The sequence below is a fragment of the Cervus elaphus genome, chromosome 9 (assembly GCF_910594005.1).
Source record: "Cervus elaphus chromosome 9, mCerEla1.1, whole genome shotgun sequence".
In the NCBI taxonomy this organism is placed as follows: domain Eukaryota; kingdom Metazoa; phylum Chordata; class Mammalia; order Artiodactyla; family Cervidae; genus Cervus; species Cervus elaphus.
In genome coordinates this window covers 7975233-7996614 of record NC_057823.1, presented here as the reverse complement: position 1 = coordinate 7996614, position 21382 = coordinate 7975233, and the positions used below count along the sequence as shown (strand labels likewise).

Genomic DNA, 21382 nt, shown 5'->3' with positions numbered 1-21382 from the left:
ATACCAGTCCGGGCCTACAAGAGTGAACCTGAGGCTCCTCGCTCTGCACTGACTTAGGGCAGAGGGAAGACAGAATGGTGGCACACAGACCCCAGGATACCCCAGGAGAGAAGAGGGAGGGCTGGCCATTTCCTGATGGCCGGAGGCAGTTATTTCTCAACACCTCCAGGGTCCCTGAACCTCCTCCCAGGCCCGCAGGCCCCTCTACAGCCCTGACACCCCACCGGGACCCTCTCTGCCCCTAGCCCCTCCTAACCACTTCACAGGGCCAAGCTGGGGGATGCTCCCAGAGCAGTGAGCATGGGCCCATCCTGGCTGCACCCTCAACAACTCCATTCTGACCTTCCTGATAGACTTTGCTGGGCACTGTGTTGGCACACAGCTGACCCTGGAGCCATGCAAACCAGGGCCCTGATCTCCCAGGCTTGGAATCCTCGGGGATCACTGTGGGATGTTCTCAAGTCAGCAGAAACAGACTCAGATCAATCTTGGCAAATGCAGTGACTTTAGGGACTCCTGAAACTGAAGAATTAAGATTTTTCTAGTGTCAGGTACACTAGATCCAAGGTCCCAGGCAATGTTCTTAGGTTCCACGTTCCATCTGCTGAGCTTACCAACCCCAGAAAGAAGATGGTACTTTTTGTACTTTTCCAGCAAAATCTTCAGGGAAGACCTCTTGTTGGATCACGTGCCCATCTGAAACCAAGCTCTGTGACCTGGGAGATGGGGCACTCCGATTAGCCAGGCCAGGGTCCCACACCTACCCCTGGCATCAGGGTGTCTTCTCTATATGGCCTGAGCTTGGGGTGGGCATTTCTGTTTGAGGCAGAACACAGTCCAGGCAGGCAATTACACAAATGTCTGCCTCAGCCTGTAGAGAAGGCTCCAGTCCATGCTTTCTTGTCTAGATGGAGAAAGGCAGGACCAGAGAGGGTCAGAGCCAGGCCCCATGTCTTATAGCAAGTCGGAGGCAGGGCTGGGACCACATTAGACCGGGGTCTACTCTTCCCTAGCCGTGCGACCCTGCGCAAGATACCACCTCTCAGAGCCTCTCTTCCGCCGTCTGTATTTGGGGTGACATCTCCCTTACAGGGCTGTCTGAGGATGAAAGGTGACCACTGCGAAGTACCCGGCACACAGCTGGACACACAGCAGGTGTGTGGTTGTGGCAGCAGTTACTGGTCCAAGGGGCCATGGCCACCTCCAGGGCCAGTGAGGGGCAGGGAAGGATCCAAGGGCAGCAAAGTCTCAGAACGTTCATGGCTGGCCCAGAGGCAGGAGGGATGCGCTGGCCACACTTGCTTGGTCTTCGGTCCCTGCCAAGTCCCACAAGGTTGTGTCAAAGAGTCCAGCTTTGGTCAGGCTAGGGGCGTAGAGATGAGGGTCAAGGTGAGCTCTGAGATGTACCCCCAGGGCTTCAGGGGAGCCTTGATGAGGGGGCATCTGAAGCAAGATCCTAGGGGGGGCCAAGAGAAGAGGTGAAGTGCTGGGAGTTAGAGGGTCTGGGTGTGAATCCCGGCATTTCCAGTCACGATGATGACCCTGCTTTGCCTCTCTGAGCCTCAGTTTCCTCTTCTGCAACATGGGGATGTGTGTAGGGCCCTGGGCCTGGAGAAGCAGGGAAGACCAAGACTTGACCCTATGAAAGGTCACTGACAACCCTGCGGGGGAGCCATCTGGGGAAGAGTGGGAGTGGAGGCTCTGAGAGGGGGTGTGGGGCGGCAATTCTGGGAGGAGAGCAGGGTCTGTGGTGACAAAGGTGGAATCAGGGGGAGCCACAGAGCACTTTGTTCTGAGGGGTGCAGCAGTCAAGGGGCAGCAGATGACTCAGGGCACTCATGGCTGGCCTGGAGCCTCCAGGCAGGCGCATGGAGGGGGTAGAAGGGGCAGCCGGGCAGCCTCCTGAGGCGCGAGGGTGGGTGGGACCAGGGCACAGGATGCAGGAGATGGGGGGTGTGAGTCCAGGGGTGGCAGGCAACACTGGGTGGTGAAATGGGGTGGGTGGCAGCCCTTCTTGCTCCAGGCCCTCCCAGAGGTCCCCTGAGCAACCCCACAATCCGTAGTGTTCCTACCTACCCCTACAGCCAGGGCCAAGCCCAGCACGTGGCAGGGGCCCCAAAAGAACTCTGACTGCACACCCATGAACACTGCCACCTCTTGGCACTCAGGGCTGCTGCTCGAGGAGGCATAGGGTCCCTGTCCCCACCCAGGCCTCCCCTGACCCTCCAAGAAGGCTTCTGCAGCACAAGAGCACACCGTGGCAAGTGAGCAGGAGGCTCTGAGAGCTCCACAAGCCGTGGGCACGGGCAGGCCCTTGGGCGCCTCCAGTCTGCCTGTGTCTGCCCTGCATCAGCTCAGAATAACAAGCCGCCAGGCCAGTCCCGGGGCCATGCTCTCCTCGGAAGGCCAACCACGCCTCCCGGTGCTGACGCCCTCCTGCGGTCCCCGCCCACTGGGCCCCGTCCTGGCCACGTGACTGGCCTTGACCAGTGGGACACCCGTAACCATGCAGCACGGGGAGGCTGCAGGAGCGTGTGCACACCGCGGCTCAAGCCCCAGGAGAAGCCCGGCTGGCCCGCTAGCGGGTCCACATGGAGAACTAGACACTCCCCCGCGAACACCAGGCAGCGCTGGTCAAGGGCCAGAGGCGAGGTTACCTCAGAATACTGGCCCCATCAAGAACCACGAACAGCCCCCACGTGAGCCCAGCAAAACGGCCTGGCTGAGTCCAGCCCAAACTGCAGAACTGTAAGCAGGCAGATGACTGGTGTCATAAGCGGCCGAGTCTGGGGACAGTTTGTCATGCAGCAGTAGCTGACTGCTGCAACAGGCACCGCCGTAAGTAGTGATGTCCTCTCTGCCGCTAATGAACCACTGTGACAGACGGGAAAAGCAGAGACCGGGGCGGGGAGGGACTTGCTCAGCGTCACGCGGCAGGTCACCAGTTCAAAGAGGATTCCAGAGCCGGGTGGGCAACTGCCATGTGGGCTCTGCCTGAGACAGTGAGTGCGGGTCAGGCAAGCAGGTGGCACGTGGTGGGGTAGCGAAAATGGTGCTCAAACCTTCTTGAGGGGCGGGGCCCTTGGGGTCCAGACTGGGTCTGTGGCCTGGACGAGAGGCAGGAAGTGACAGGGAGCGCAAGGGAGGTGGGCCGACGACAGCCGTGCAGCGGAGGGCGCAAGGTGCCCCTACCCTCTAGCTTCCCACAGACGAAACCACTCAACAAGCCCAGGGAGAAAACCCCAGCGGTTAGTCAAGCAGCTCCCTTCTTAGATGCTGAGAGGATGGGTTAGTTCAGAGCACGGAGCAGAGAGGCTCCAGGTCCGCTCGGCACTGACCTGGGTCAGAGGGGCCGGAGCACCTCCAAGTCTCTTCCGGGATCAGGTTGAGGAGGGTGGGAGCGGTTCCTCGGGGCTGGAACAAAACATGTGCGGCGTCTATGAGGCTGAGGTCCAAGGCCCTGAGGCATGCTTGGCTAGACTGGATTGCACACTGGGGTCACGCACCAGTCTCCCAGGACTCCTGGCCTGAGCCTTCAAGGTATCCTTTGTAAAAACAGGGCCAGCTACCCATTCCAGAGGTCATGGCTGGGTCTCATGTAGGTCTGGGAGCTTCAAATCCCTGGGGCTTGCGAAGAGAGGCAAGAGGGGGTGAGCAGCTACTACACAAGCTGCTACTGGTGTCTTTCAGAGGCACAAGCAGAGCTTTTGGAAGCAGCTGGGCAACTGAGCTGAAAGTAGAAGCTATTGGTTTTGTGGCCTTGCTGGGGGGGGGGGACGGGGTACGGTGCAAAGCTTGCTGCAGTGAACTCCAGTCCCAGTAGCTGTCACCCACCGCGGCAGAGAAGCCAGGTGGTGATCTGGTGAACCCCAAGCACCCTGCTCATGCCACCCTCAGAGGGCAGGCCACTGCATGTCCCTTCTTAGGTATACACAAGGCTTTTTCGGTTTTGACAGTTCTTATGTCTGTTATCACACACAGCAACATAAAGGTGTTTTCTTCCTTTCTAAAGCCTTGTGGGGGGCAGGCATGCCAGAACCCCACACTGCAGGAGTCAGACACATCTCGAGGCCGAGTGACGGCTCACAGCAGGTACTGCTGCTGCCGACGCCTGGGCACGAAGTTGTGTCTGACTCTTCTCGACCCCACATGCTGTAGCCCACCAGGCGCCTCTGTCCATGGAGTACTCCAGTACTCCAAACAGGAATGCTGGAGTGGTTGCCATTTCCTACCCCAGAGGATTTTCCCGACCCAGGGATCAAACTCGTGTCTCCTGCTTGGTAGGTGGATTCTTTATAACCGAGCCACCTGGGAAGTGGTACAGCAGGTACATGGGTGTTCAAATGCATGTTTATTAGGTTATAATGAAAACAAAACCAAAAAGAGCTACTTCTCCCCATTGTGTAAGAACTGTAAGTACTTTTCCCTTTTGGACCATCTGGTCATTGGCTCAAAGCCTCTTTCAGCTCTGGGCACCCTCCCTGCTGCCCTCAGAGCCCCTGCCCAGCTCCCTAGCTCTGTCTCCCCACCTGCACCCACTCCAGGTATGACTGCCTTGGATGTTCCTCCAACACATCCAGCTCACCAGGCCCAGGGCCTCTGCCCCGCCCCTGCCACACCAAACACCCACCCATGGTCACCTCTGCATATTGTTCAAGCCTCTGTTTGCATCTCTGCCACCTCCTCAGAGGGGGCCCCTTCTCCTCCTTCACATGTATCTGAAATGTTCTTGTCTGTTCCGTGTTTACCTGCTTGCCGTGTGCCTCTCCCTGAGGCCGCGAGCAAACCTGTCTTGGTCACTGCCTTGCCCCCAGCACCCAGCCCAAGCACACAGCAGCGCGCAGGAGCTGGGTGCAGACTGACTCAACTCCCACTACAGACGGCAAAGGACAAGAGGAAGTCACCAGCCACCGCGAGACCAAGCAAGGGAGTTGTCTAAGGAGCGAGAAGGTGCAGCTCCTGGCTGAGCAGCGAAGGTCCTTACAGCAAGGGGGCTGACAGCAGGAGAGGAGGTTGCTCCCAGGAGCTACCTGTGGCCCTGGGCTGTGGCGTTCATGTGGTCCTGGATGCTGATGGCCTGTTTGAGGAGACCCTCCACGCTGCGGAAGTAGACACTGCTATCGACAAGGTTCTTCACGGCACTGAAACGGGACGGGGGACCCAGTCAGCGGCAGCAGAGCAGACCAGTGGATACCCGCACTGGCCCAGTGGTTTGTCCAGCTGCTGGGGGATTCCATGGGCCTCCCCAAGGGCTCACTGTGTGCTTCAAGTTTAGATTTCCCTACGGACCAGAACACTGGATGGCAAGATACAACTTTTGCTTGATGGCTGCTAGACCATTCAATGCTTTGAAGGAGCTATAAGCATTCAAAGATGACCTCAAAAATAACATGCTTTGGACTTCCCTGGTGGTACAGTGGATAGGAATCTGCCTGCCAATGCAGGGGACATGGATTTGATGTCTGGTCCGAGAAGATTCCACATGTCTTGGAGCAACTAAGCCTGTGCACCGCAACTGCTTGAAGAGGCACTCTAGGGCCCGTGTGCTAGAACTCCTGAAGCCCACGCACCCTAGAGCCTGTGCTCAGCAACGAGAGAAGCCACCACCATGAGAAGCCTGCGCACCACAACTAGAGAGTAGCCCCCACTCTTCGCAACTAGAGAAAGCCCTCATGCATAGCAAAGACCTTGTGTAACTAAAAATAAAATCAGTTCAGTCCAGTTGCTCAGTCGTGTCTGACTCTTTGCGACCCCATGGACTGCAGCACGCCAGGCTTCCCTGTCCATCACCAACTCCCAGAGCTTGCTCAAAATCATGTTCATTGAGTTGGTGATGCCATCCAACCATCTCATCCTCTGTCGTCCCCTTCTCCTCCTGCCTTCAATCTTTCCCAGTATCAAGGTCAGGTCTCTTCCAATGAGTCAGTTCTTCGCATCAGGTGGCCAAAGTATTGGAGCCTCAGCTTCACCGTCAGTCCTTCCAATGAATATTCAGGACTGATTTCCTTTAGAAATCCAAGGGATGTGAAGTAATTAGCCTCCAACTAATAAAAAAAAAAAAAATTAAAAATAAAAATCAAAATCAAAAAAAAAAAAAAAAATCCAAGGGACTCTCGAGAGTCTTCTCCAACACCACAGTTCAAAAGCATAAATTCTTCTGCACTCAGCTTTCATTTTTTAAAATATCATGCTTTCCTTTTAGGTAACCTGTTCCTCCCCCTGAAGGAAGCTTGTCAGCTGGACTGTGAAAAGCTCTGAAAGTGAGTTTAGACTCAGCACCATTAGAGAGGCACTACTGCAAAGCTGTGCTAAGCTCTGGTGTTGCTGCCACATGGATGAATGTCTAATAAAAATGTTGTTTCCAACAGCACTACAGGAAAATATTCACCAAACCTCTTGGGGCACTGCTAATGCCAGAAAGTTGCCTGGGCAATGACACCTACAGTGAAAATAAAAGGGTCATTTTCAAGTCCTATTAAAGACAAAGAAGTCACTTCCATTTATTATCAGTCAAGGACCTGCTTGGAAATGGCCATGAGATCAAAGGAGGGGAGCGTTGGCTGAAACCCAGACTGTCCATTTGCTCATCTGACACCACCAAATGCAGTCAGCTTTCCTAGTATCTGTCCACTTCGATAAAAAGCTGTCTAACACAAGTTCACAACTGGCCCAACCAACAGACCATATAGTTTCTCCCAGTTTCACACCAAGCATTAACACTGCATAAGGCATTTTAAACAACTAAAAGGGCCTTTTCATGTCCATAGGAAACAGTCTTTCAGCATTAGAGAAATTTACATTTCACTAAAGAGAAGTGCTCAGAGTTCAGAGTAGACAGGCCCCCTGCCTATCACAAGGCAGTCCCATGGAACATTCTGGAACATGATGGACAGACACATTCTTTATCCACTGAGATGGCTGTTAAGCACTTGAAATGTGGCTTGTGAGACTGAGGAACTGAATCTTTCATTTTATTTCAATTCATTAAAATGTAAGTGTAAACAGCCAATGAGGGTCCAACCTCCTGCAATGGACAGGGCAGTTAGAGGAACTGGGAGAAAATACAGACTTTGATCTGTTCTTCCTTAAACATGGGCCTTTTTTAAAAAAAAAAAAAAAAGTTTTTATTTGGCTGTGCTAGGTCTTAAATTGTGGCACACAGGATCTTTAGTTGCAGCATCCAAATTCTTAGTTGCAACATGTGAAATCTAGTTCCTGGATCAGGGATCAAACCCAGGCCTGCTGCACTGGGAGCTTGAATTCTTAGCCACTAGACCACCGGGGAAGTCCCAAACCTAGGCTGAAAGGTTCTTGGCTGACCAGGAACTATTTAGTAGCTGCAAGAAAAACTCCATTATCTTTTCTACTCTTCCTGGAGCTGAGAAGAGTGTTTGTAACCACAATCCCCAGGAAGATGCCATCAGTCTGGATCACCCTCCAGCCCCAGCAGAGGGGGCTGGTGATGGCAGAACTCCCAGCAACAGGACTTCCTGTCAAGGAACTTCGACTATACAACAGAAACAGGCAGGCAAATCCCACAGTGCCACGGACAAGGACTGCTGGGGAGTGTCTAGCCTCCACCAAAACAAACTACAGCCCGCACTAGGAGCAAACAGCACTCCCAAGTCATCAACTCCTAAAGCAAATGGAACAAGCCTGGACGTGAAATACAGTCATGGGGAGCCAACAGAAGCACAGGAGGCAGATTGGCAGATTGCAATAACGGGGAGAAACACCAACCGCTGCTTTCTATTATCGGGTACATCTTTCACTTGGGGTTAAAAATTCTGGGTATTTAGAGAAAGGTAAGCAAACAAGAAAACACAAATAATAAATGGTATACCCATAGTCACAGAAACTTTACTCACAGTAGCTAAAACATGGAAGCAACCCAAATGTCCAAGAGATGAATGGATAAACAAAACGTGGTCCATCTATAGGATGAAATAGTATTCAGCCCTAAAAAGCAAGGAAATTCGGACACAGGCTACAATGTGGATGAACCTTGAAGATACTATGCTAGGTGAAAGAGGACAGTCACAAAAAGACAAAAAAAAAATGTATGATTCCATTAATGTGAGGTCCCTTGAATAGACAGATTTTTAGACAGAAAGCAGAGTGGCAGGAGCCAGGAATGGGGGTGGTAAGTGGGGAGTTCATGTTTAACAGGGACAGAGTTTCAGTTCTGCAAGATGAAAAGAACTCGGGAGGTGGGTGGTGGGGATAGCTGCACAGCATTATGAATATATTTAATACCACTGAATTGAACACTTAAAAATGGTTAAGATGATAAATTTTACTTATGTGCCTCTTACCACAATATAAAAACTTAGAAAGAAATAAAAACTTAAAATAAACAGTATTGTGTTTGGGCACTACCCCAAGCTACCATCCACCCCACCAGTCAGTCTGTGGTCCTGGCTGTGGGTGGGAAACGCTGGCCTCTTGAGGCACCTCCTGGAATCCTTATGACCCCTCCTGTGACAGATGGTGGGGGCTGCTGAGGACCAGGAAGAAGCCTGACCGAGACACGTGAGGATCAAATAGTGAGCAGCACAGGTCTGGGCTGGAACTCTGCCCTGCGGCCAGGTGAGTCGAGCTCCACCTGCCCCTACTCAGGTGGGCTTGGCAGGCCAGGGCTCAGCAGGCAGCTGACGGAGCTGCCCCTGAACACCCAGGCACAGTGGGGCAATGCTGGCAGTGGGTGCTCACCTGCAGGCGTACTCCACGGTGTAAATGGCTCCCTGGCTCTGCTCCTCCCACCGCTGCATGTCAGCCTGTGGAGGGTGGGGAGCTGTGAGCAGGGCTGGCTGTTACCTCCTTCCTCCCAGTTCTCAGGAATGGAGCACCCGAACGCCAATCACCACAGCTGCTGAGACCCGCCCCCTCCAGCCCCAATCTTTCCTCTGGCAACTCCCACCCCTCCTGTCTGGGCTTTCTGTGAACAGGTGGCAACTATGCCTCAGGACCTCTGCACAGGCTGTTCCCTCTGCCTGACACATCCTTCCCTTGGGTCCTCATGTGGCTGCCTCCTTCTCACCACATGGGTCATAGCAGACGCAGCACCTTCTTCTTCTTCCAAATCCACCCCAGGTGAATCCGTCCAGCCCCAAGCTGGGTCAGTGACCATGCACCTCCCTGCTCATGTCCCGGCCTTGACTCCCGCACCAACAGGAGCTGTGCTCCCTGCTCCACCTAGCAGGCCCCAGCTCACAAGGTGCAGACCCTGGGAGAGGTCAGTCGCTAGGACAGGACTCTTACCTTATGCTGGGCCAACTCAGGCAGAGAGCGGCGCACGTGCTCCTGAAGCCGGTACAGGGCCACAGACGGCTCATTGGCCAGGACGTAGACACTCTCGGTGAATTTGTCAGTAACTGGGTCCAGGATGGACAGTTGGCAAAGTAGGGCCGGTGGGGAGAGGGAGATAGGGTTGACAGGTGATCAAGGAGACAAAGCATTAGATTCCTGATTGCTCAACCCGTGAGTCCACCCAGAGTAGAGCAGAGCCCAGCAACCCTCCCAGCTGGGTCACCTGTGGCCCTGGTGATGGCTTGCAGGTGATCACAGCAGAGCCAAACAACTCCATCTGGGAGTCACAGAAGGGCCTGAGTCTTGATGACATTAACATATCCAGTGAATTCATGATCCTTCCCTTCCTAAACCTACTTGCTTGCTGCCACCCACTCAAATCCACTCACATTTCATTTACCTGTGACAAAATCAAGAGATTCTTCTTCAGATGCCCACTGGCTACTGGACCCAAAAGTGCCTGCAAGTTTACATGGGTGGATGGTTCCAGGCCATGACTGACCACCAAGGGGGAGGAAAGTCCACAACCCATGCTGAGTGTCTGAACAACTCAAGAAGTGTGACTCATCCCCATAAGCTCCCCTGTGGGAACAGACCGTGGCTCCCCTCTGCAGGGTTCTACCTGAGGTTGCTGCTTGCTCAGCCTCCTCCCCAATCCTGTCCTATTTCCCCCTCTCCTCTGCGGGGCTCTCTTAGTAAGTTAAAGACAACTCCTCATCCCAGGGTCTGCCTCAAAAACAGCAGCCAGATGGTGGCCCCTGCCCTTCCTACCCCATCAGTGAGCAGCTCCTGCTTGTTCGGTCACAAAACAAAGCCCCAAACTCACCCACTTTTACCACTGCACTGCCCTTACTGGTCCAGGCATAGCTGTCTCTCACCTAGATCCCAAACTTACCTGCTCCCTGGTCTCCCTGCTCCCTCTCCTGCCAACAATCCAGTCCCCACAAAACAGACGAGCTCCTACTAAACACATCAGATGGGTCTCTCCCTTGGTTGAAACACTCCCATGACTCCCATCAGCCAGAGAAGCAAATCTGCCTTGCTTCACATGGACCAGAAGGCTCTGCATTTTCTGTTGCTCTTACCACTCCCCCCCACCGCCTGCCTGGCCCTCTGCCCCAGGCACAATGGCCTCACAGCTTTCCATGGACATTCGGCACTGTCCACAAGAACTTCCGGAGATGATGGAAGGACTCTATAATCTATGCTGCCCAATACAGTAGTCACTAGTCATATACAACTACTAAGCACTTGAAATGTGACTCAGAAGCTGAATGTTAAATTTTACCTAATTTTAATTAATTTAAATATGAATAAGTACTGTGACTAGTATTGAAGCACAGCTCTGAACACTTTGCCACCTCAAGGCCTTTGTACTCGCTCCTGCCAATGACACTGCCTCCATCCCCCCCTCTCATTTCCCTTCAACCCTCAGCTCAATTGTCACCTCCTGGCCTTCCCTGATCACCAAGCTTAATCAGATGTCCCTTCAACCTCACTCTCAACCTCAGAACTTTGTTCATTTCCCTTATACTTAAATTTTTAATCTTTTTTAAAATTTTACATTGGAGTATAGTTGACTTCCAATGTTTTGTTAGTTCCAGGTGTAAAAGGTCTCATTCTTTATTAGGTTATGTTTATTTAAAACTTGGGATTTGTGAGGGCAGAAGTATTTCTGAGCCTCAGTTTTCTCATATGAAAAAAATGGGAGGATAACAGAACCCACCTCAAGGTTTGCTACAGAGATGGACCCCATCCCACTGCCCAGGACAGTGTAGTTAGTGAGGGAGAACCCGTTGGTGTCTGGGAGTCAGGGGAGGCTGTGCTTAAGATTGTCCGGTTTGGGTTTGCCCAGCTCACCACTGTGCTGACTCAGGCAGAGCCCAGCCTGCCACCTCCAAACTGTATGTCCTCTTACCCTCTAAGGGCTCCTCCTTTTGAAAATGAACACAGTGGTAATAGCTTACACCTCACAGTGCTGTTAGGAAGCATGTGGAAATAAATGTACTTGTGACGTCTAAATCATTAACTAGCAGTGATGTATGTAACAAATTAACAACGACATTGACACTTTAAAAATAAGCTAGCGGTATTTTGTAACTTTTAACTATGTGATTTCAGTTCAGTTCAGTTTAGTCCCTCAGTCGTGTCCGACTCTTTGCGACCCCATGAATCGCAGCATGCCAGGCCTCCTTGTCCATCACCAACTCCCGGAGTCTACCCAAACCCATGCCCATTGAGTCGGTGATGCCATCCAGCCATCTCATCCTCTGTCGTCCCCTTCTCCTCCTGCCCCCAATCCTATGTGATTTACAGGTATGTAAATATATACAACTGGAGAAGGGCACAGCAACCCACGTCAGTATCCTGGCCTGGAGAATCCCATGACAGAGAAGCCTCGTGAGCTTACAGTCCATGCGGTCCCGAAGAGTCGGACACGACTTAGCGGCTGAACAACAACAACAAATATATACAAATGCTTAAATACAAAGCAAACAGTACACACAACTGCCACGCCCCTGGCATTCTTCCAGTGTTTTACACATTGTTTTACCATATCACGTTACTGAATTCTCATAACAATTTTATGGGGGGCGGGGGGAGGCAGGGAGACTATTATACTCCCCATTTTACAGATGACAAAACCGAGGCACAGTGTCTCTAAAGGTTTCAAAACTAGTCAGCGGTTGAGCCGGGATTTCTTGGCAATTCAATCACTGCCCCCAAACGCTCCCTCAGCGCCGTGGCCCCCTGTCACCCCCTTCAGATCGCCCTTCTATGAGTCCTTGGCCCCTCCGCCCCGCCCCGCGTGGGGCCCCACACCACCTTTCTTCCCCTTGAGCTGCATCTCGGGTTCTTCCATAGTAGCCACGGCCCTATTCCGAGGACCGGAACCGGAAGTCTGGAGGTAGAGACAACAGCCTAAACTTTCCGTACGAAACTGGACGCCGCGCTTATCCAGTTCCGGTACTAATTGGTCTTCCCTTCTAGATTCTTAGTCAACACAGACAGAAGGGCCGTGAGTGAGAGACTGGGGAAAGAGGCAATCGGGAGGTGAGTGAAGAGGGGCCGGAGGCCCCTTGAAGCTCCAGGAGGGACGCTCAGGCGGAGAAGGGGCATAGGTGCCCTCCTTTACCGAACCCCTTTTCAGGAGGCAGACATACTGGGGAAATACTCCATGCACTTGTACCCCATTGCTGCCACCAAATCCCTGCAGAGGCCCTTGAGCCCCCACGCCTGCATAGGAGATAGTGTTACGGAAGGGAGCAGCAGTGGTGTAGCCCCTCACGCCCCCCCTACTAAAGAAAGCCCGGCCCATCTGTCCGAAGGCGGAACCGATTCGCTGCGTCAGGAAAAACGTGTGGGCGGAGTCAGGGGTGAGGGCGGACGAGGGCCGTGAACGAGAGAGAGAGAGAGAGAGAGAGAGAGAGAGAGAGAGAGAGAGAGAGAGAGAGAGAGAGAGCGCCCTCTGAGGCCCCGCCCATCCCTCACGACCCTACCGGGCTCCCTCCGGGGCGGTGGGGACGGAAACGCGCAGGCGCAATTGCATAATTCTTGCCCTGGCGGAAGCCTCGGCCCTCCCCCAAGCCTTAAAGGGCCCGAACCGCTCCTACTGCTCCAGCCTTTCCGCACTTTTGCCGGGGGAGGGGGCGCGCAGGCGCAGTGGGAGAACTCGGGGTGGGGGTAGCGGTCGCGTATCAAGTTGCTCTCGTCCCAGCAGAAGCAGGCAAGGCGCTGACAGTACAGGCTCCATCTTGCTGCCCCTTGCATCAATTGGAAGAGAAAAGTTTGTGAGTTGCGCCCCCAAGTTTGGGGGTACCCTGACTCGCGGCGTCGGGTGGCAGAGGAGGCTAGCTGGAGGTGAGTGGACCTGATGGATTGGCTTGGGAGGGGCGGGTGGGATGCAGCCAGTCACATCTTTGTTGAGCCCTTGCTCATTCTAGCGATTTTCCCCCTCCCCCCCAAAAACAACAGCAGACATTTATTAAGGCCTGCCCAGGTATCAGTCCTCCTGCTCAGATATTTACAGACATGATTTTTTTTAGGCCTCATTTCACCATTTTTTTAATGAAGAAACTGAGGCTTAGAGAAATTAAGTCAGATGCCCAAGCGTATAAGTGGAGGGATTCAGACAGCCCACCCCAGAGCCAGGGCTTTTAAGCAGTGCCTGTTGTGTGTGCTCTGGTGGTGGGGAGGAGTGGGTCCAAGAAGTCCAATTAAAACGACCCTGGTTTTAATTTTCTGGCTGAGTCTGAGTTTACTCACCCTTACTATGTAAGGCCAGGTATGTAGTCAGTGCCTGCTTAATGAATTGTTGATAATTATTGCCATCTCTCCCTGTTTGGCCCTTCCACCAGCTTTCCCCATGGAGCACACCCAGCCTGCCGAGGATCTCAGCCTGATCCAGCAGCCTTCAACCCCAGAATTTGGGGACCCCGAAGACCCCAGGGACGAGTCCCCTGACGGCTCAGACACTGTGGTCCTCAGTCTCTTCCCCTGTACCCCTGAGCCTGGGAATCCTGAGCCAGATGCTGGCAGCTCCTCACCTCAAGGTAGGATACTTCCCCTGGACTCCTGCTTCTGGGATGCAAGATCGGTGACATGTCAGGCCCAAGACGAGACTTCTGTCTTTGTGTCCCGTCACCTTGAATGTGTCTTCCCTCTCCACCCTGTGAGGGATTGCTTTTGGATTGTTTTCTTTTTTTACATTGTGGTAAAATGCACATAACATAAAATTAGCCATTTTAACTGGAATTGCTTACAATTCAGTGGCAGTAAGTGACCGTGGTGTGTCACTTCCACATCTTTGTAGTTCTAGAACACTTCCATCACCCCAAAAGGAAAACCCCAGAGGTATTAGCAGTTGCTCCCCATCCACTTCTTCCAGGCCCTGGCAACCAAAATCTGCTTTCTGTGCCTGTGGACTTGCCTGTTGTGGACATTTCCTATAAATGGGTTCATGTAACATGTAGCCTTTTCCGTTTGACTCCTTTCACTCGGCATGTTTTTAAGGTTCACCTGATTGTAATGTGTGTCAGTACTTCATCCCTTTTATAGCTGAATCATCTTCCATAGTATGGAAGGACCATATTTACTTTATTCATTCATCCCTTGATGGACATTTGGGTTGTTCCCCTATTAGTGAGTGACTAGTGCTGCTGTGAACATGTATGTTCATGTTCATGCTCAATTTTTGTCTGAACACGTGATTTCAACTCTTTGGGGAGTACCATGCTGGGTCGGATGATAATTCTATGTCTGACTTATTGAGCACCCAAGGATTTCTTTTGACGGGAATCTTTTGAGAGTGTGACACAATCCCCCCGGGGCCTTTGCCCCTGCTGTTCCCTCTGTGTGAAATGCTCTTCCTACACCTCTCCCCAGGTTTCTTCAACTGGCCAAGCTCACAGTTGGGCCTCTTTAGAGTGGCCCTCTCTGACCACTTTCTCTGAAAGGGACTCACCCCCTGCCCTTCCTTCTTTCTGCCCCTCTTCCACCTGCTTTTCATTTCTCCTGAGCCCATATTTCAGCTTAAGCTTTCATTCTATTTCTGTTTCTGTCTGACTCCCTGGCTTGTCCATGGGCCCTTGAGGGCAGAGACTTTGTGCAGGACCTTGCCAGGGTGGAGGAGAAATATACACCCTGGGCATCTGAGAGGGTGGAGTGAGTGGACAGTGGAGCCAGGCACTGCCTCTGGTAGTTCCAAGCCCCCAGCTGCTGCTGCTGAGTCGCTTCAGTCATGTCCGACTGCGCAACCCCATAGACTGCAGCCCACCAGGCTCCCCCATCCCTGGGATTCTCCAGGCAAGAGCACTGGAGTGGGTTGCCATTTCCTTCTCCAGTGCATGAAAGTGAAAAGTGAAAGTGAAGTCCCTCAGTCGTGTCCAACTCAGTGACCCCATGGACTGCAGCCTACCAGGCCCCTCCGTCCATGGGATTTTCCAGGCAAGAGTACTGGAGTGGGTCGCCATTGCCTTCTCCGCCAAGCCCCCAGGGTCTGGCCTTAAAACCCAAGACATATTGAGGGGAAACCGAGGCCCTTTCTCTCTCTCCCAGCAGGCAGCTCCCTGAAGCACTCAACGACCCTCACCAACCGGCAGCGGGGCAATGAAGTCTCGGCCCTGCCAGCCACCCTGGACTGTGAGTGGGCCCCTGGTCCCCGGGGGAGAGAAGCGAAGGAGTGGCAGGGGCTGGGAGGAGCGACTTTGGAGGGGGAGTGAACGGAGTACTGGAGCAGGGATGGGACAGGTGCAGACTCTGCCTCTCTTTGGCCCCCAGCCCTGTCCATCCACCAGCTCGCAGCGCAAGGGGAGCTGAGCCAACTGAAGGAGCATCTGAGGAAAGGTGTGTGCCCACACGCGTGCACCAGTGTGACTTTACCTGCTGGTGTGTGTGTGTGGCTGCTGACATGACCTGAGCCTCCACGTGTGTGCCTGTGTCTGTACGTGTGCCTGCGCATGTCCACACGTGTCATCCACATGTATGCCTCCCTGCCCCACACCTGACCCCAGCTGCCCACCCCGCCCCCAGTTCTGCAGCCTTGGGGAGAGTGGGCAGGGGTACATCCCAGTGGTACCACCCCCCTCCTGCCAGGCGACAACCTCATCAACAAGCCGGACGAGCGCGGCTTCACCCCCCTCATCTGGGCCTCCGCCTTTGGAGAGATCGAGACTGTCCGCTTCTTGCTCGAGTGGGTGCGTCCCAGCCCAGCTGGGGGCTTCCTGAGGACTGGAGGGTGGGCAGCGGTTTCAGCTGAGTCTGCTGGGGCCGTGTCTGTAAGATGGAGCTAACATGGGGGCTCCAGGATTGCAGAGGCTGCCCCCACCCTCCCTCTGCCCTGGCTCTGTCACTGCCCCCTCTGCTTTTCCCAGGGTGCCGACCCCCACATCCTGGCCAAGGAGCGGGAGAGTGCCCTGTCACTGGCCAGCACCGGTGGCTACACGGACATTGTGGGGCTTCTGCTGGAACGTGATGTGGACATCAACATCTATGACTGGGTGAGGCGCCACCCACTGGCCCTGGGCACCTCACAGGGTACCAAGTCTGTTCGGGGTGCTGAGACCCATCCCCAAGCCTCATAGAGCTACCAGTTTGTTTGTTTGTTTGTTTGTTTGTTTGTTTGAGGGGTTTAGCTGACACATAAACAGCTCAGATATAGTAGACAGAGATGAGGCCATCTGTAGAGCCAAGGGAAGTCAGGGCGGGCTTCCTGGAAGAAGCAGTATCTAAACTGAGATCCAGAGAATAAGCTAGGTGGGCCAAGTGACCAACAGGAGGAGGAGCCACATTAAATTGGAAGGTGTGGGGGTTCATGGGAATCTGGAAAAGATGGTGTCAATTGTCCTGTACCCCTGTTCCTGACAGAATGGAGGAACGCCACTGCTGTACGCCGTGCGTGGGAACCATGTGAAGTGCGTGGAGGCCTTGCTGGGTGAGTGCAGTAGAGGCTGGCCCTGCAGGAATCCTGACCGCCAGGGAAGGGTCTGAGCTCTGCCTGAACCGCTCTTAGGATGGGTAAGAGCTTTCTCCTGGAGGATTGAGGTGGGGACAGGAGGTGGCAGCAACAGCACAGGGGTCTGGCTGACTGGGTTGAGCACACACACTCTGCATACCTCAGAGACCCTGGAGGTGGAGATTCCAGTGGCCACATTCATCAGAGGTCAGGCTCTTGTCCAGGGCCACACAGCTACCAGCAGACCTGTGGCTGCGTGGTGGGTAGTCCCTGCACCTCCGCACCCCACCCAGGCTCCTGGTCCCCAGCCCAGCCTCCTCTGCAGCACCTGTTCTGCTCTGCAGCCCGAGGAGCTGATCTCACCACTGAGGCAGACTCCGGCTACACCCCGATGGACCTCGCCGTGGCCTTGGGATATCGGAAAGGTTGGCCTGAGACACTTGGAGGCGGTGTCAGGGTGCTGTAGGTGGGATAATCCACAGCAGGGTGCATGGGACATCCCTTTTGGATGTCAGATGCTAGCAGCGAAAGTGTTCATGTTAGCAAACATCAGGTGCTGGTGTATACTTGGCCTGGGCATGTACTAGTCCCAGCTCTTGGGCTCCCCGTGTACTGGGGCAGGAGGCCAATGTGTATCAGTGACAGGGGCTGTAATGGAGGGACATGCAGGCACTGAGAGGTCCAAAGGAGGCCCCAACGGGGCGAGGATACCAGGAGGGTCACAGTGCGCATGGCCATGGAGACCAGCCCCCTCCATGGCAGGAAGTGGACGTGAACAGGGGCTGGAGACAGACCCCAGTTTGACTCCCTACTTCAGAAAAGGGGGAGATCCTAACAGAACTAACCCCTGGGGTCATGGGGGGTGGTGCATGGGAAATATCCCATTCCATCCTTCCTTGATGGAGTTTTAGTCCATTTGAGAAAGTCCCAGTTTGCCAATTTTGTTGGGTAAGGAATATTTTTATAACTGAAAAACCTCCAAAAATGCATTTTTACAAACTTCGGGGAAACTGAGGTTCCTAGGGCAGGGGCCTGTCTTCCCAGCTGTTCTCTGGCAAGGATCTGATGTACTTGAGGAGGAAATGGGTCCTCCGTCCAGGCCCCAGGGCTGAGGCCCCTGCTCATACCCTGAGGGGAAGGTACAGGTTGGCCTCTATCTTTGCAGCCACTGTTCAGTTCATGGCCCACCTCTCGCCTGTTCTGTTTGCAGTGCAACAGGTGATCGAGAACCACATCCTTAAACTCTTCCAGAGCAACCTGGTGCCCGCCGACCCCGAGTAAACACCGCCCACCAAGGACTCAAGACACTCAGGGAACAAAATGGTTGACCCAGAGCTGGGGGAACCCAGAACCGGCTTCAAAGGCAGCTCCTGGACAGACGGTGGGAGGGGGCCCTTTCCAAGAGGAACCAATAAACCTTCTGTGCAGAACTTGAAGGACTTTGCTGTGCTTCTTGGAGGAGGCAGCCACTCAGCAGCCTCACACCTTCTTCTTCCCTAGCACACGTAGGTGATAGATGACCACTCGGCCAAAGAAATCAGTGGTGTCCTCAAACGTCACCTTCAGCCGGTCCACCTCAGCAGGTGGCACTGGGAAGGTGTAAGCAGAACAGTCAAGGGAAACAGATTTCTTTATCTTTTCCCACCCGCCAGCCCCAGCTCAGATACATCCACCATGCTGGGTGACCCAGTAGACTGTTGGCCCCTCAGAAGCTCTCGCACAGAACAGACTGTCATGAGCCCATTTTACAGGTGAACCAGTGGAGACCTAGAGGCCACTTGCCCAAGGTCACCCGCCAGGGCCCACAGCTTTCAGAGGCGCAGATCACCCCACCCAGCGGCTGAAGCAGGATATCTGAAGTGAGTTGTTGTCCTCGGGATAAAAATCCACAATCTTGCTGAGAGCCTCACTCCCCAGAGAACCTGCAGCAGGGAAAGAAGCAGTGAGGCAGCGAGCCCTCTCTAGTCCCCCACTTTCCAGGGTTTTCAAGTACCTTCCAGGCGGCCCTGGCGACTGGAGAAGCCCCCCTGGAACTGGATCTGCAGCTGGGAGACACAGATGCACTGGGGAAACTCCAGTGTTACCCACTGGGAGGGACCCTGGAAGCAGACAGAAAAGGAAAGGCCCGTGAGCACTTCATACTCAGCCATGCTATGCCTGTCCCTCTCACTGACAGTCCATGAGGGGTGGGGAGCACAGTGTGAGCACAGGTTCCCTTCCTGGCCAATCTGCCCAGCTGGGGAGCCCCCAGGTTCTCAGGGGACACTAGACCCCTAATGATTTGTTTTGGTGGTGCAGCACAGCTTGTAGGATCTTAGTTCCAAAGTCAGGGATTGAACCCTCACGCTCAGCAGTGAAATCACAGTCTCTCAACCACTGGACCAATGGGGAATCCCTCAGACTCCCCGCCCTGATACTGATTCACACTAGGGGTCCAGGAGAGGGTGCCTCACCTGGTCCGAGTTCCAACACGTCTCCTCGTCCTGGTCGAACAGGTGCTTCTTGCCAAACTGCCTGGTGTTCCGATTCAGCACCGAACTCACCCTAAACGCAAAGTCGCAGCGTGGAGAGGTGCTGAGCACCGAGGCGAGGGCTCGCCTACTACCTGGCTCACCCCTCCCTCACCACCGGTTCCCTCATTTCTGTCTGCCCCTTAGGACTAGACCCCAGGCCAAGGGCCTCGTACGCCACTGCCCGCCCCGGTTCACACCCCACCCCTGCCAGGGGCTCTCACCTGCTCACTGTCTCTGGACAAACCAAAGAGTGGGTCATCTCGGTTCCACAAAGCCTCGCAGGACTCAGGGCTGGGCTCAGTCCAGGTTCGAATCCAGGCCCCTGAGCGCGGCCCTGTTCACGCCTCAGAATCTACGCGTCCTCACCTATAGCGCTGCACAAGATCCATCACTGCCCGGTCTCTCCAGGCCTAAATGTCGCCTCGACCAACCAACCCCTTGCTGGAAAAACCTGGAGTTTTGGAGACTCTGCTAAAGACCCCAGGCCAGGCCTTTCACAGTGGGTGCAAGGAAGGTAAATAGGTTTCCTATCGGTTTAGGGAGCGGTCGCTCCTTCTCGGAGCCTCAGTTTCTCTCAAACTGCTTTCGGAACCAAAAGCAAGACCCGGAACCGCGTGAAAGCCGCGCAGGCGCGCCTGGCCCTTGAGCCCGGGGCGTGGTTTAATTTGCCCCGCCTTTCAGTGCCTGCCTCTTAAAGGGCCCTGATCCAGTGATTGCGGGCTTCCCTGCTGGCTCAGTGGCGAGGAATCCTGCTTGCAATGCAGGCGATGTGGGAGACGTGAGTTCGTTTCCTGGGTTGGGAAGATCCCCTAGAGAAAGAAATGACAACCAACTCCAGTATTCTTGCCTGGGAAATCCCAGGGGCAGAAGAGCCTGGAGGGGTACAGTCCAGGGGGTCTCAAAAGAGTCAGACACGACTTCCCTGGTGGCTCAGACGGTAAAGAATCCACTTGCAATGAGGGAGAGCTGGGTTCGATCCCTGGGTTAGGAAGATGCACTGGAAAAGGGCATGGCAACCCACTCCAGTATTCTTGCCTGGAGAATCCCATGGACAGAGTCCATGGCGGTAAAGAGTCGGACATGACTGAGTGACTAAGAGCAGAGCACAATAACTAAACAACAACAACAGCAAACTGAAGCTGGAGATGCTTGCTAGAGGAGGCGCCTTCCTTCCCGAGGACTTCCCCAAGGCCAGCCCTGCAAGGAGACAGGCAGTGACATTTCCTACTTCGGTGGAAAACAAGAGGGCCATGGATTTCTACAAGTCTCTCGGATCTGGAGGGAAAATGCAGGTATCTAAAGAGAGTGTGTGCCTACTGTGGGGTGGGGGGCTGTCCTTTGGTACCTGCGGGAATAAAGCACTAGTTTTAGAGTGCAAGAGACTTCTTATAATGATGTCTTCCCACCAGTAGAACGAAGTCTGCCGAGTTCATTCTCTGACTGCAGAAGGATTCTTTAAAAAAAAAAAAAAAAAGGGATTCTTTACTGTCTGAGCCACGAGGAGAGTCATGTCTGACCCTTTTGCGACCCCCTCCAGGCTCTTCTGTCCATGGGATTTCCCAGGCAAGAATACTGGAGTTGGTTGCCATTTCTTTCTCCAGGGGATCTTCCCCACCCAGGAATCGAACTCACATCTTCCATGTCTCCTGTATTGCAAGCAGGATTCTTCACCACTGAGCCAGCAGGGAAGCCCACAAGCCTGGGAATCCCTGCACTTCACTGCTTCCCAGAAGCCAAAGGGAGAAGCCCTGATGGTGCGAGTACTGGGCGTCTTTATCAGCCTCGTGTGTCACCACTGGGACACAGGAGTCCTGGCTTCCAAATCTGTCTTCATAGTAAATGCTGCCTGTGACAGGCTTCTTGGAGGAGGGGTAATGTGAGGTGGGTTTTGAAGGATGGAGAGGAGTTTGCCAAACTGGATTATACAAAGCCTCAGATACATGGCTAAAGTTTTGGTTCACTGATTCAGTAAACAACTCCTGCCACTCCCTACTGCCCAGACCTGTGCTGAGTGATGCTGAGGACTGAGAGGTCTCAGTTCCAGCCCCATATCTGAAGATCTCCCAATCTGGGGAAGAAAGAACTAGAAACATACAATCCCAGCCCC

General features: G+C 53.9%; 3 protein-coding genes across 9 annotated transcripts; 1 reads left to right on the top strand and 2 right to left on the bottom strand.

The window, feature by feature from the left end:
- Positions 1–1049: 1049 nt before the first annotated feature.
- On the bottom strand, positions 1050–12252 carry BORCS8 (BLOC-1 related complex subunit 8). 2 transcript variants are annotated; one of them, XM_043910846.1, is made up of 6 exons: positions 12136–12252; positions 9262–9374; positions 8713–8777; positions 5031–5141; positions 3339–3414; positions 1050–1608 (listed from the first exon to the last, which is right to left on the bottom strand). In XM_043910846.1, exons 1-5 carry the CDS (start codon positions 12170–12172, stop codon positions 3381–3383), a joined length of 360 nt encoding a protein of 119 aa, XP_043766781.1. In that variant the 5' UTR covers positions 12173–12252; the 3' UTR covers positions 1050–1608; positions 3339–3380. The 2 variants fall into 2 exon arrangements, with proteins under 2 accessions (XP_043766781.1, XP_043766780.1); XM_043910845.1 differs by having other exon boundaries at positions 1050–1456; positions 12136–12248.
- RFXANK (regulatory factor X associated ankyrin containing protein) lies at positions 12144–18192 on the top strand. Of its 6 annotated transcripts, none has more exons than XM_043910841.1 (10): positions 12144–12363; positions 13031–13170; positions 13668–13862; positions 15370–15450; positions 15589–15654; positions 15904–16004; positions 16182–16307; positions 16675–16741; positions 17107–17187; positions 18014–18192. In XM_043910841.1, the coding sequence occupies exons 3-10, from the start codon at positions 13676–13678 to the stop codon at positions 18088–18090; spliced, it is 786 nt and encodes a 261-aa protein (XP_043766776.1). In that variant the 5' UTR covers positions 12144–12363; positions 13031–13170; positions 13668–13675; the 3' UTR covers positions 18091–18192. The 6 variants fall into 6 exon arrangements, with proteins under 6 accessions (XP_043766776.1, XP_043766774.1, XP_043766775.1 ...); XM_043910839.1 differs by having other exon boundaries at positions 15367–15450; XM_043910840.1 differs by lacking the exon at positions 12144–12363 and having other exon boundaries at positions 12782–13170.
- LOC122699202 (nuclear receptor 2C2 associated protein) lies at positions 17707–19905 on the bottom strand. The gene is made up of 5 exons (XM_043910844.1): positions 19497–19905; positions 19216–19306; positions 18756–18861; positions 18617–18684; positions 17707–18361 (listed from the first exon to the last, which is right to left on the bottom strand). The coding sequence occupies exons 1-5, from the start codon at positions 19532–19534 to the stop codon at positions 18242–18244; spliced, it is 423 nt and encodes a 140-aa protein (XP_043766779.1). The 5' UTR covers positions 19535–19905; the 3' UTR covers positions 17707–18241.
- Between the last annotated feature and the right edge of the window lie 1477 nt (positions 19906–21382).

Coding starts and splice junctions, on each gene's coding strand:
- BORCS8 (XM_043910846.1), bottom strand. CDS start 12,172: ATGGAAGAACCCGAGATGCAGCTCAAGGGGAAGAAAG. Junction 9,375..12,135: donor GCAGCTCAAGGGGAAGAAAG/GTGGTGTGGGGC, acceptor TCCTGGACCCAG/TTACTGACAAATTCACCGAG. Junction 5,142..8,712: donor ACCGTGGAGTACGCCTGCAG/GTGAGCACCCAC, acceptor GTCCCGTTTCAG/TGCCGTGAAGAACCTTGTCG.
- RFXANK (XM_043910839.1), top strand. CDS start 13,676: ATGGAGCACACCCAGCCTGCCGAGGATCTCAGCCTGATCCAGCAGCCT. Junction 16,742..17,106: donor GTGCGTGGAGGCCTTGCTGG/GTGAGTGCAGTA, acceptor TCTGCTCTGCAG/CCCGAGGAGCTGATCTCACC. Junction 17,188..18,013: donor GGCCTTGGGATATCGGAAAG/GTTGGCCTGAGA, acceptor AAACTCTTCCAG/AGCAACCTGGTGCCCGCCGA.
- LOC122699202 (XM_043910844.1), bottom strand. CDS start 19,534: ATGACCCACTCTTTGGTTTGTCCAGAGACAGTGAGCAG. Junction 18,685..18,755: donor TCGCCAGGGCCGCCTGGAAG/GTACTTGAAAAC, acceptor TCCCTGCTGCAG/GTTCTCTGGGGAGTGAGGCT. Junction 18,362..18,616: donor AGGACAACAACTCACTTCAG/ATATCCTGCTTC, acceptor TGTTCTGCTTAC/ACCTTCCCAGTGCCACCTGC.